Source organism: Miniopterus schreibersii (genome assembly GCF_964146895.1).
Source record: "Miniopterus schreibersii genome assembly, chromosome: 13".
Taxonomy (NCBI): Eukaryota; Metazoa; Chordata; class Mammalia; order Chiroptera; family Miniopteridae; genus Miniopterus; species Miniopterus schreibersii.
In genome coordinates, this window is record NC_138113.1 from 50,659,624 (window position 1) to 50,673,299 (window position 13,676).

General features: G+C 40.2%; 1 protein-coding gene across 1 annotated transcript; it reads left to right on the forward strand.

The window, feature by feature from the left end:
• The first annotated feature begins 324 nt into the window (after window positions 1-324).
• On the forward strand, window positions 325-9,236 carry IL1A (interleukin 1 alpha). Its single transcript, XM_081156150.1, has 7 exons — window positions 325-381; window positions 1,017-1,071; window positions 2,052-2,100; window positions 2,953-3,175; window positions 4,444-4,617; window positions 6,060-6,178; window positions 8,394-9,236. The coding sequence occupies exons 2-7, from the start codon at window positions 1,025-1,027 to the stop codon at window positions 8,583-8,585; spliced, it is 804 nt and encodes a 267-aa protein (XP_081012276.1). The 5' UTR covers window positions 325-381; window positions 1,017-1,024; the 3' UTR covers window positions 8,586-9,236.
• Window positions 9,237-13,676: the final 4,440 nt, after the last annotated feature.

Here is a 13,676-nt window from a genome sequence, read left to right on the forward strand (position 1 = left end):
CCACTCTAGCCACCTGTCATTCCCATTTTCGGAGTTCTCCTTCCTCTCCCTCCTATATTTTTAGAAACTTGGTAAGTTTCCTGTCCTTCTTCCCTTTTTCTAAGACTATGTGTTTATAATTGTTCAGAGCAAAGCAATGAACACATAAAGCAAGTCAAAAACCCTGGCAATCTCCGAGAACAACATTAGCAAGTTTATAATCTGCTATTAAAAGGTTGAACGAATTTAGGAGGAAGAATCCTGCTTTGTTTATGCGTAAATTCCCCGGGGACCCACCCACGGCCACGCCCACTCCATCAGAGACAAAAGGCGAAGGGACTGGCCTTGGGCCAAGTCTCAGGGCCGAGAGGGAGTCACTTCACTGGCGCCGGAGTAGCAAAGGTACTGTCCTTATCGCATCTTTGGCTTTTAAAATACTTTTTGTTTTTCTCCTTGACTGTTATCTCTCAAACTGCCTTCTCAGAAGCTAAAGCCTTTTCCTTCCTTTCTGGTCCTTTCCTAATTCGGTGTGTGAGTTAGAATCACAGTCAAATTCCAGAAAATGATTCTCTCTTCCAGTGAGCAACTGAGGGGCAGAGGAGCTGGTCTCGTCTAAGGGCACAGGTGGGCACAGCCAAGGCCTCCCTCAGAGGGAACTCTATTCCCAAAAACTACGGGGAGGAAACTGCGAGTTTCCAACTCTGTCTCTCTCTTGCATCTGTGTAAGGCAAATACCTCATTCTTGTGGGTGTCTTTTTTTTTTTAACTTATCCAAAGTTCACCGGATGCCTATGTGCATGCATTGTGTTGGACATATACGGGACACTAAGATTCTAAAAGAAGTTCACAGTCTAGTAGAGGAGGCAGATGCAATGCAAATCATTTAAAGGAGTGCAAAGAAGAATGGGGAAAATGCTGCGTGTGGGCTAAGTCATGCGTTAAGTTTCTCAAGAAGTTCCAAGCGGAGGTGGTTCCCCTTGCGGGCATCTGGCTCAGGCGCCGGCTAGACTGACGCCCCCTGGTGTTCTCTGTTGCAGAAATCAACATGGCTAAGGTCCCTGACCTCTTTGAAGACCTGAAGAGCTGTTACAGGTAGGAAATAGATTCTCTTGCGATTCGATGGGGAGATCAAGGCACATTAGAATTGGGCGAGGGGTTACAGTGACCAGCGTGGGGCCGGACTGGCAGACACTGAAGAGATGTGTCCTACCTCCCAAGTCAGGGCAGGCTGAGCAAAGACCCAGGGAAACTAAGCATCCAGCGTGTTAAACTGAGATGACAGTGACAGGGAGACAGCCATTATAGAAAAATTATTTTTAAGGTCTGCTGAGTCCTAGTGAATCTCAACATCTACTCAGACACTGCCTCGGCTGGGGCCACATGTTCCAATACTGTCATGGGTTTTAATGGCTGTCAGAGAAAGAAACCATTCTCAGAAAACTTCTTGATCTCAGTCTGGAATGGGAAATGGCTCCACAGCAATCTGAGCACATGAGTGCTCAGACACTGTCAAGCCTCTTCCAGACATAGGAGAAACATACATAAATAAAAAGGTAAAATTATAGAGCCCTTTCAGCAAGCGTGGTGCTCCCATTACCTGTTAATGTGCACTGGCACCCGCCAGGGCATCCAAATGTCTGGATGTGTTGCCAAGTATAAATGACTAAATCCATTTTAGTGGATACATGAAAGCAACGTGTAACATCTGTTTGGCTAAAATTAAAATGAGCTGCTTCGAAAGTACTTCTTTTCTCTTGAGGAGCTTAACATTTTTCTCCAAAATTTAACTACAGCTCTTCAATTTGTTAGCTGACCCCTGTTTTTGTTGATAAAACACAGGTAAAGTTTAAAGCCTGCCCTGATATGATTACTAATTTGAAATTAGCGAGGGACAAATCACTATATGTACGTGTGTATATAGAAGCCCTTCATTTTCTAGGATGACTGTAGTGGCTGTGTGTGTGTGTGTGTGTGTGTGTGTTTTACCCAAAGCTAATGTGGTCATTAAAATATGTTGCCAGTGACTGTAGTGATATAACAAACAATTACATTTTTATCATCCTGTTTCACAGTGAAAATGAAGGCTACAGTTCTGACATTGACCAACTCTCTCTGGCTCAGGTAAGCAAATGACTGATTCTTATAGGACTGCTATTCGGACACAGTAGTATTTTCTCCACCAGAAGAGAACAGCAGTGGCGCGAGCCCTAGATGCTTCTGTTGTACCCTCACGAGAGGCCCAGGGACATGTATCTCTTCATTGTAAGTGAGACACACTGCCTCTATGCACTGAGAGTTGATGGCCTTCTTCATGAAGGCCAGAAGAGAGCAGAACTACCTTGAACCCCAAGAACTGGAGTCTCGGCCAGGCGTCATCAAATGTTAGTTATGCTATCCTGAGACAGCCCCTTTGGGATCCGTCTCCTAAGGAGATATGTTGGGGTCATCCTCTGTGACTCCAGCTCCAGAGATTAGAGAAAGACCTGAAATGTAACAGCCTAGGAAGCTGAGGTGGGGCAAGCAGGCCACGCTCCAGCTGTGTGATTTTGCTAGGAGACCACATAAGTACTGCCTTGAGTGCCTTTGCTACTGGCTCTAAAAGCTGTTCCCAGAAGAATGTTTCCCAGAAGAATGTTTCTAAAATATTTGTGCCCTGTCCAGTAAAAGTCTAATTTCTGAGGAAGAACTAACTAGAAGGCCACAACTTACTAAGATCTCACTTGTAAAGCTATTTCATTACATCTCAGTTTTGAGTAGGCCGATGGATGACAATAACTGGCCAAGAGATCACATCCTTTCAGGGAAATCCTGAGAGGAGGGTGGATGGGGGAGGGGAAGACTGATGAAACGAGGGTTAGCTGAGACCAAAATGGAGATCCTTCTCACTGAGTCTGTTGAATAAAACTCCTACTGAAAGGACTCTCATTTTATGGCGATGGGCAACCTCTTAGGCTCTACTTTCTTTTCTCACAGAAGTCCTTCTATGATGCAAGCTATGACCCACTTCCCAAGGAATGCATGGACAAATTCATGTCTCTGAGTACCTCTGAGACCTCAAAGACATCCCAGCTTACCTACAAGGAGAGTATGGTGGTGGTGGCAGCCAGTGGGAAGATTCTGAAGAGGAGACGGTTGACTTTCAATCAGTCTATGACCAACGATGACCTGGATGCCATTGCCAATGATCCAGAAGAAGGTAGGGGGTCAAGTACAATAATAGCCTTGCTTTTGATTTTTAAGCAAATTTAGCGACAATGGAGTATAGAGGCAAAAAAAAAACAAACAAAAAACAACACCCACCTGGAGTTAGAGTAACAAGCAGACAACTAGGCACCAGCCTGGTAACTATAAGGAAGGAAAATTAAATCTGTCCTTCTCAAGCGGGGAGAAAGCAACAGTGGTTGTGTCTGAAATGCTTGTTCACGTGCTCATTTCATAGCTGTATTGTAAAGGTCATGTGACTTCAGTCCTTCCGCAGAAAGCATGCATGCACTGTTAGTGGGTAACAGTTGACAAGCTGTGTTCCTCCACATGCTTAACTGTGCCTCCTTGGCGAAGTTACTTAACCTTTCTGTGCTCTGGTTTCCTCTACTGTGAAATGGAGCTGATAAAGTCCTTACTCATCATGAGAATTAAATGTGTCAACATTTGCAAGCTTCTGGACTAGAATAATGCCTGGCACATAGTAAATAGCCAATAACTGTCAGTTACTGCCATCGTCGTTATTCTTACTATTACTACTGCTGCTATTACCTTTGTTAATACTATCAACAATAACACTTTATTAGTGGCTAGACGATATCTAAACTTCGCAGCAACCCTACATTCTCATTTTATAGGTTAGGAAACTAAGCTCAGCGAGATAGTCACCTGCCCAAAGGCACAAGGTGTGTAAATGGAAAAGCCTCAGACCAAATTCGGTTCTGACCATAAAAATCATGATTTTTCTCCCCATGCCTCTACTCTATAACCCTCTATGTGAAACAGGAACTCAATATGTTTAAGGTAATAGCTAAACAATAATACGTGTTCATTGAGAAAATTAAGAAAAGAAGAAAATGGGAGAAAGAAAATAAAAATCACTCATACTACCACCAAGACTTAACCACTGCCAGCACTATAAGTCACTTCTATGTACATACACACACATGATCGTGTTAGGATCACACTATACACAATTTTATATCTGGCTTGTTTGTTTGTTTCACTTAGCGACATATCAAGGGCATTTTAGAGAGCCAATTTTTCGCCATTATAAGTAATGCAACAATGAGGCATCAAAGTTTAAAAAGAAATGATCCTAGAGCCCACTGTACTGCCGGGGGGTTCCACTTCTCCGTTTCCTCACCTGAGTTGGAGTATTCCTAATATTCCTTTCGTAGCTACTTTCTGTGCTTGTATTAGAACAAACATGTCACATGTTTGCACCCAGACATTAATCTCAGCTTGTGCTAATTGTTGTAGAAATCCTCCAGTCCACATCAGTGCCTTACAGCTCCCAGGGCAACATGAGGTACCCCTTCATGAGGGTCATCAAGCAACAATTCATCCTGAATGACGCCCTCAACCAAAGCATCATTCGAGACACATCGGGTCAACTCCTCATGGCTACCGCATTAAATAATCTGGACCAAGCAGGTAAACTGAAACTCAGTCATCCTCCCTCCTCTTATTGCTGTATTTTTTTTTCAAGCTTTCTACTTTCAAAAAATATACCTTCTAGATTCCTGGCTTTGCACAATTTTTCTAGAACAGAAAGATTCATATCACCCCAGTAAAAAACCCAGGCAAGGGCAGGAGCCTCAGCCAAACCTGAGAGCTCCACAAGGTAAGTGTCTTGTCTTTGAAAGCACTAAGTGCAGTGTGGAGCTTTCTGATGTAGTTTCACCTTTGGTTCTCTCAGTCTTATCCTCTTATCTTCTTTTTAAAGAAGGGGAAACTGAGTCTCAAATATATTAAATCACTCACCCTATTTACCCAGAACCAATGAGGGGCCATCACACTTCATCAGAAAGCCTGCCGATCAAACTTACAAATGACACTGAACTAGAAAGAACCGTTATCACAATTATGTAACATAATTGTACAGCAAAAGAGCTACTAAGCTGCAAATATGTCCTGAAGGATGAAACTTAGTGTCTAAGAAGTTTTGTCACACAGACCCGATTTCCATGGTGCATACAGTTTAGCTTCAGGACATGTCATCATACACAAAATTATTTTCCGAGATTCACAGAGGCTCCTCTGCAGTAAACAGCAGGGCTCTTTCTGATTGGACTTCAGCTAACACACTTTCCACTCTGACAGTTACAAATCATTTTGTGTTTTATTTTCACACAATTTTCCCATACATTGATAATATATATATGGTGCTCCCTCCAAAAATGTGTACACACACTTTGAATAATTATAAAAGCAGTGTTTATTAAAATATATTTCATTTTCAAAATTGAGCTATCAGCTGTTAAAGCGAGTATACATTTTGGGGGGGACACATGTATATAGTTGGGTTTGCTCTAAGTAATTCTGTTGCAAATATCTTTGTATATACACTGTTTTCTTATGAGGTTATTTCTTTAGAGCATATCCCAAAAGTGGAACTCCTGGGTTTCTAGGCGTGTATAATCTTTCAACTCTTATTAAGTATTGTTCTTTAAGGAAAACTAAACTACTTGTTTGCTACTGAACTACTAACACTAGCAGCATGAGTACCGGCTTCCCTAAACCCTTCCAGCTTAGGTCATTAGGAACTCATGACCTCACAAATTTCAGGTCTTGTAATTGCATTAGTGGGCCCTCCCATTCATGTAATTACAAGAGATTTAACAATACTCAGCCCTTAAGCATCCATTCAACATAGAAGACCTAAAGACATTAACCAAGGATCTACCCGCCTAGTAAATGTGGCAGACATTGTAAAGGGCACGCAGATGTGTCAGATACCATTTCTAGCCCTTACACCATAGTCAGGGACCCAACACACACACACACACACACACACACACACACAATCTACATAAACACTTGATTTTGTACAAATACAATAAATTTACTTTCTTTTTGGCTTTTCTCTTCACCAGTGAAATTTGACATGGGTGCTTATAAGTCAAATGACCTTAAACGTCCTGTGACTCTAAGGATCTCAGAAACACGACTGTTTTTGAGCGCCCAGGATAAAGATGATCCGGTATTGCTAAAGGTAAGTTGTCGCCCGTCTCTAACTTACCTTTGTTACATCCCATACATTTGTAAATGACCCCAAGAGGCAGACACCCCTAGCGGGGTGCAAAGTCCTCTGCTCTTCCTACCACAGTCCCCACCTGCTTCTCACACATCCCCAGAGGCAATTCTAGGCCGGAGCTGTAAGAGAGTAAACTGTAGGCACAGGAGTGTAAGAGGTATGAGGTCAATTGCCTTCTTCCATCATTTTCTTTCCCTTCCTTCATTTTCTTTCACCTCCCATCCAAGGGCATCCATTTAGTCCCTCTGCCTTTGATCCTTTCTGACATCTACTATGACATCTACTATCTGCCTTAAGTTATTTAGGCATTAGGGCGATAGGCCTGCCTCCAAGAAACTCAAACAAGCCAACTGAGATCAGAGAGGATTAATCATGTGCCAGCAGGCACAAAGAAAAAAGCTGAAGCCAGGACTCGAACCCTGGCCTTCAGGCTCTAGTGACTCTCTCTCTTCATTGTTTCCAACATTATCCCAGCCCCACCTCCACTACCACCTTCCCCCACAGATATGCAGACACACACGCCCACTGTAGTCTTAAGAGTTTTCTCCACTGGTAAGCAGGTGACTCTTAAACAGCAAATGCATAATCCAACCCCCAACCCCCACTAGGCTTTATGTGGTGCATGTACTTCTCCACCTGGATCAAGTGAGATGAGAATGGTGTCAGTAGCTTCATTCATGAAGTCATTCAGTAAGAGTTATTTACTGAGAGCCTTCTATCTGTCAAGCATAGCGTCAACAGCTGTGTAGACAGTGGCAAGCCAAAGTCCTTAGCCTTATAGAACTTAGTCTTCTAGGGGACACAGGCAATAGACAAGACAAGCAACCAGCACAATGCGTGAGATGCTATAAAGCAAATGGACAGGGTGCTGAGATAGAGAGAAGTGGGGGTGCTCTTTAGATAGAGGGGCAAGAACAGAGCTTCCTGTGAGATGAGAGCTGCTGATGGGAGGGAGGGGGGGAGCCATCATGCAAAGGGATGGGTGGGAGTGGGGCTTTGTAAACAGAGAGGGGGCTGGCTGCTCCCAGGCCCTAGATCTTAAAGGCCACCTTCAAAGATTAGAAGGGCACTCTAAGAGCTGGGCACCATGAGGAGGAGGAAGGATAGACAGGGGCTAGTGTTGGTGGAGCCTTGCATTTGGATTTCATCTGAGGTACACTAAAAAGCCATTAAAGGGAGCTCACTTATATTTTCTAAAATGGACACTAGATCAGAAGGAAGGCAATAGAGGAAACAGAAGGCCAGAGTAGGAAGTAATAAAAGCAGTCATGGGGTGAGAAGTGCTGAGAAAGGTGGAAAGCAGTAGACAGAATCTCTCGTTGCATTTTGAAGACAGAACCTAAAAGAGCAAGAGGAGACATTTCATTTACTGAGATGAAAAACATTAGGAGAGGAATTGGTTTGGGAAATAAAATCCTTACTGACATTGAAAACCCCAAGGGAACTTCAGAAGGATATTTAGTTTCTTTAGACTAAAAAGATAGAGAAGATGTATCTCAAGTTGGAGCTGGCTTTTACTTTTCCGTGAAAGTATTGTTAAATTCTATTCATAATCACAAGAAGAGTACAGGCTAAAGAGATCACAGGCATCAGCGATTGTATTGAAAGGCTTCAGCTGCTAATATACCTGGGTAGTGGGGTGTGTGTGTGTGTGTGTGTGTGTGTGTGTGTGTGTGTGTGTATTTGGGGGTTTTTTAAACCTTCAGTCGTTGACTCAAATACAGACATAAACATCTCTAAATTATAAATTATTTTCCCAAAGGTACGATTTAAATACTTAGAGGTCAAAATCTTTAGAGCTCTTAGAATCACTAGCACTTACATTTGAGGCAAAATGCCCTATGCCCATGTGGGAGGCAGGATAAGAATGAAGTTTAACCCCACCTGCCAGGATACAGGGAGACACTGGTGTCACTGGCAATCTTCATGACCAATTTGGATTTCTCTCCAGTTAACTAAGGAAATCCACTGTTATGAATAGGTGGGACCATACATCAAATAGGCATGCAACAAATGCTTGCTCAATGAACAAATGAGTGAAGAACCTACGTTGTATTACAGAGTCATAATCCTAAAGTGCTATGCTTCTCACTGAGGCTACATGCCAAGGGACTGAACTTCGATTCTTGTCCCAGCACCTTACTCTCTAACATCTCTGTTTGCCTTGTCCTAGGAGATGCCTGAGACACCCAAGACCATCACAGATGAGACCAACCTCCTCTTCTTCTGGGAAACTCATGGCACTAAGGAGTATTTCGAGTCAGTTGCCTATCCAAAGTTGTTTATTGCCACAAAGCAAGAAAAACCAGTGCACATGGCAAGTGGGCCACCCTCTATCATTGACTTTCAGATACTGGAGCACTAGCCTTGACTTTGGAGTCTACTTACTTGTGAAATGTTGCCAGTCCATATGTACCATGTACATGAACAATTGAAACCCTTTCCTCTTAGTCACTTGCTCAGCATGTGCTGAGCCTTCGTAATTCTAAATGAATGTTTACTCTCTTTGCAAGAGAGGGAGTAAGGTCTAGTGAACCAACACTAATATATAATGTTGCTTGTTATTTAAGGAACACTTCTATGCAAAGTGCCAATCATTTTAATTATTATTATTCATAACAATCTTGGGAGGACCAGGGCTCTTGACTATAAAAAAGATTCTACCGGTGTTGCATAGGAGTTAACCAAGGCACAAGAAAACTAAGAAAGGCCCACAGTGGCAGTTGGATGGGAAGCCATAGACCCAGGATCTCATTCCAACTGCTCACCTTCTGCTTTTAAGTTGCTGATGAACCCTTAATCAAATTCTGTAAGTTTCTGAGACTTCAGTAAGATCATCTTCAAAATGGAAGGAATGATTCCTATGTCCTTTCTGCCTCAACAGTATTTTATGAGTCAGTGAGATCATTTCAGTAAAATACGTCTTGAAGCTGAGCCTCAAGAGTAAGGCAAAACATGGAATGTTACCTTATTATTTATATGTATATATATTTATAAAGATAATTTAAGATATTATAACATATTATTATATTTATGGCAATTCTTTGTAACCTCTGAGTGTGACCAGGCATCCTCAACGACAGACAGTGTTCCCTAGGCTGAATGAGTTTGATATAGTTACTCCAAGGCACTTTGGTCCAAGTCATGTTTTTTCCATTGCCATGAGACTCTGTATTCAGTATCCAGGATCCTTGGAATTATCATAATAAATTTGTATTAATGATTTTGCTTGTTTGAGCTGACAATTGGCCAAAATCTTCTGTTCCTCTGCCTTTAAACTTGTCTTGTCAATCGTGTGCCATTCAATTTCACCTGCTATCTGAAACAGAATGAACTTAACTTTGGCAACCACAGAACAACTGTTATCTACACTTTTTTTTCTGGAACATAAACAATGTTCCTTCTAGGTTCTAAAAGTTGGGATCAAACCATAGTCTCACATTACTGTCAACAATGAGGACCGATACCTTATCAATCACAATTGAATAAAAATTACAAACTAGTAAATCTGTCACATAATTACTTATTGTCTTAATCATTATTTTACTGCAGGGTAATTAAGAACAAATGAAAAATGTTCACATAAATAACTATACTATTACTTTACAAAACCAAACCAAAATTTTATGGTTTTTTTCATCTCTTTGTTAGCCAGCCAAGGGTATAAATGACACTAAGAATGCTAATATTCTCAGGTATATTTAAAGTTCACATTACACACTTAAAACACATGTGTTCATATATCCACACATACTGAGCCACATTATTAACTAACCGATGCATTTAGAAAGAATGGATACAAGATAAGTTGAGTGGGAAAAAGTTAAAAAACCGAACTTGGAATTAGATGTGGGAAATAATGGAGAAGGAGTAGCCCTAGATGGAACTTGGAATTAGATGTGGGAAATAATGGGGAAGGAGTAGCCCTAGATGGCTCTCGGTTTCCTGTTCCTGGAGCGTAGGAGAGTGATGGTGTCGATCAATACTTTGGGTAGAAATATGGAGTTGTTCTCACTACCAGGATGCAGAATGATGGATACCATTTTAGACACGTAATTTGAGCTGCTGGCAGGACCCCCAAGTGCACGTGTAGAATGGTCAGATGATAACGTATCTGGAAGCCAGGAGAAGTTAGAACTAGATGTAGATTTGGAAGACAGCAGGTGTATAGTAGGTAACATCTTAAAGTGACATCAGAGAAAGGAGAAGAGAAGCATATGGTAAACACTGTTGTTTGTCCATGCAATTGCCATCTCCCCGGCCTAAATGCTAAGAAGGTCGCTACGATGGGCTTCACCAGTCTTGGCCTTGAACTTGTTGGACTCTATTTCTCTTATGATGGTCTTTATACATCAGTTTCCAAATTAATTAGAGAGAAGCCAAATCTCCACCTTTAAGTCCAAGGTACAGAAGGAAAAAGCCAAAGGATATTTCCCTAGCCCTCTTCCCACTAGGTCATCCCCTTGACACTTAAAAATACCTACACTCAAACTTTTTGGGGTGACAAGTAGTTGGGATAGGAATAATTATTGTGGTAGATGTAAATATGCTTGCATATCTAGATCTGTTCCTTGATTGCATGGTGGTTTTATGACTAGATACAATTTGCCAAAATTGTCCTCTTGAGTCTTGACCGACGTTGTCAATGTTTTTTTTATAAAATTTGTTAGCCATGCCCTGGCCATGTGGCTCACTTGGTTGGGTGTTGTCCCATGCACCAAGAAGCCACCAGTTTGAGTCCCAGTCAAGGTACATGCTTGGGCTGTGGGCTCAATCCCTAGAGGAGGGTGTGCAGGAGACAGCCGATTGACATTTCTCTCCCTCATCAGTGTATCTCTCCCTCTCTCTTTCCCTTCTTCTCTCCCTAAAATCAATAAAAACATTTTGTTTTTAATTTTGTTGGCCAGAATTAAGTATAGTACTCAGGGTATGGTCAGAGCAGCAGAACCCAGAGTAAGAACTTGTCCTTCCTATTTTAGACACCATGCTTTTGTTAGAAAGTGACATTAGCTTTTTGAAAGCAAGCGACATTGTTGATTCAGATAGTCTTTGTAGGCAGTTAAGATCTAGACCAACTATGAACCTAAGTTCAAACTTTAAATGTATCCTTGTTAAATTTAATCTTGTTAATTTGGCCCCAGATCTTTTTAGGTTATTCCAGATTCTGATTTTTTTATATATACTGGCTTTTCCTCTCCTCAGCTTCTTGACATCTGTAATTGGGTAAGCATATTTTCATTTTGTTCACAGTATATTGTCCAGTATAAAGAATAGATTACAAACATTTCACAGTATGACCCTGTTTTTATTTAAAATACCTACATTTATCTTTAAATAATTATAGAAAGGTATACATCAAAATATTAACAGTCCTGACCTCTGAGTGATTGAATGATTTATAAGCATTTTGGTTATATATTTTTCTGAATTTTTAAATGAATGTATGATTGCACAACAAAATACGAATTTATACAGATTTTTTTATGAGTTTGACTTGTATTTAAATTCAACATATAAGTGATACCATGCAGTATTTATCTTTCTGTGTCTGACTTATTTCTCTTAGCATAATGTCCTCAAGGTCCATCCATATTGTCAAAAACATCAGGATTTCTCTCTTTCTCGTGGCTGAATAATACTCCATTGTATATACATATTTTATTACATATATATATATTTTATTTATCCATTCATCCACTCATGAACACTTAGGTTGTTTCCCTAGCTTGCCTATTGTAAGTAATGCTGCAATAAACATGAGCATGCAGGTATCTCTTCAATATCTTGTTTTCATCTCCTTTGGATGTATACCTAGAAGTGTAAATCCTGAGTTACATAGTAGTTCTATTATTAATTTTTTGAGGAATCTCCATACTATTTTCCATAGTTGCTTCACCAATTTACATTCCTACCTACAGTACATGAGGGTTCCCTTTTCCCCACATCCTCACGGACACTTGTTTTCCTTTGTCTTTCTTATGACAGCCATTTCTAACAGGTGTGAGGTGATACCTCATTGCAGTTTTGATTTGCATTTCCCTGATGATTAGCGATGTTGAGCATCTTTACATGGACCTGTTGGCCATATGTATGGCTTTCTTTGAAAAATATCTATTCAGTTTCTAGGCCCATTTTTTAATTGGATTGGGGTTTTTTTATTTGTTTGGTTGGTTAATTGTGCTTTTTGTTTTGTTTTTTGTTTTTTGCTATTGAGATGTGTGAGTTCTCCCTATCTTTTGGATATCAACCCTTTATCAGATAGATAGTTTGAAAAGATTTTCTCCCATTCCATTAATTGCCCTTTTATTTTGTTAATGGTTTCTTTACCTATGAAGACATTTTTTTAGTGTGATGTGGTCTCACTTGTTTATTTTTGCTTGTTGCCTCCGTCTTAGTGCCAAATCCCCCCAAAAAATCATTTCCAAGACCAATGTCAAGGAGCTTTACAGCTTCAGGTCTTAAGTTTAATTCATTTGAGTTGATTTTTGTGTGCAGTGTAAGATAGGGGGTAGTGCTTCATTCTTTTGCATGTGGCTGAGACTATCCTTTCTCCATTGTATAGTCTTGACTCCTGTGTCAAAAATTAATTGGCCATATATGCATGGGTTTATTTCTGCATTGATCTATGTGTCTTTTATGCCAATACCATAGTGTTTTAATTACTGTAGTTTTTAATATAGTCTAAAATTAGAAAGTGTGATGACTCCAGCTTTGTTCTTCTTTATCAAGAGTTCTTTGGCAAATTTATATGCATATATGCACCATCCAAAGACACGGACAATGGTGGGGAGAGGGGCTGAGGAGGGGGATGGGACGGGGTAGAATGGGTCATTGGGGATATAAAGGGACATCTGTAATATTTTAAACAAAAATAAAATTTAAAAATTATATTAAAAAAAAGAGTTCTTTGGCAATTTGGAGTCTTTTGTGTTTGCATACAAATTTTAGGGTTGTTTGTTCTACTTCTGTGAAAATGCCATTGGAATTTTGATGAGGATTGCATTGAATTGTGGATCACTTAGGGTCGTATGGACATTTTAACAATATTAATTCCTCAAATCGTTGAGCACGATTATCTTTCCATTTATTTATGGTTTTCAGTGTACAGGTCTTTCATTTCCTTGGTTCACTTCATTCCTAAGTATTTTATTCTTTTTTGATGTAATTGTAAATGGAGTTCTTTTCTTAATTTTTTATTTCTGATAGTTTGTTGTTAGTGTATAAAATACAACTGATTTTTGAAAATTGTTTTCCTATCCTGCTAATTTACTGAAACTAATAGTGGGAGGGGCGCGTGTTTGTTTTGGGGTCTTTAGAATTTTCTATCTATAATATCATGACATCTGCAAATAGAGACAATTTTACTTTTTCCTTTATTATTTGATTGCCTTTTATTAATGCTTTATTGCTCTGGCTAGAAGGTCCAGTGCTATGTTGGCTAAAAATGATGAGGCTG

Excerpts from the sequence above, each read along its gene's own strand:
- IL1A (XM_081156150.1), top strand. The coding sequence starts at position 1,025 with ATGGCTAAGGTCCCTGACCTCTTTGAAGACCTGAAGAGCTGTTACAG. Across the intron at positions 1,072-2,051 it reads GACCTGAAGAGCTGTTACAG|TGAAAATGAAGGCTACAGTT; the intron begins GTAGGAAATAGA and ends CCTGTTTCACAG. Across the intron at positions 3,176-4,443 it reads TGCCAATGATCCAGAAGAAG|AAATCCTCCAGTCCACATCA; the intron begins GTAGGGGGTCAA and ends TAATTGTTGTAG.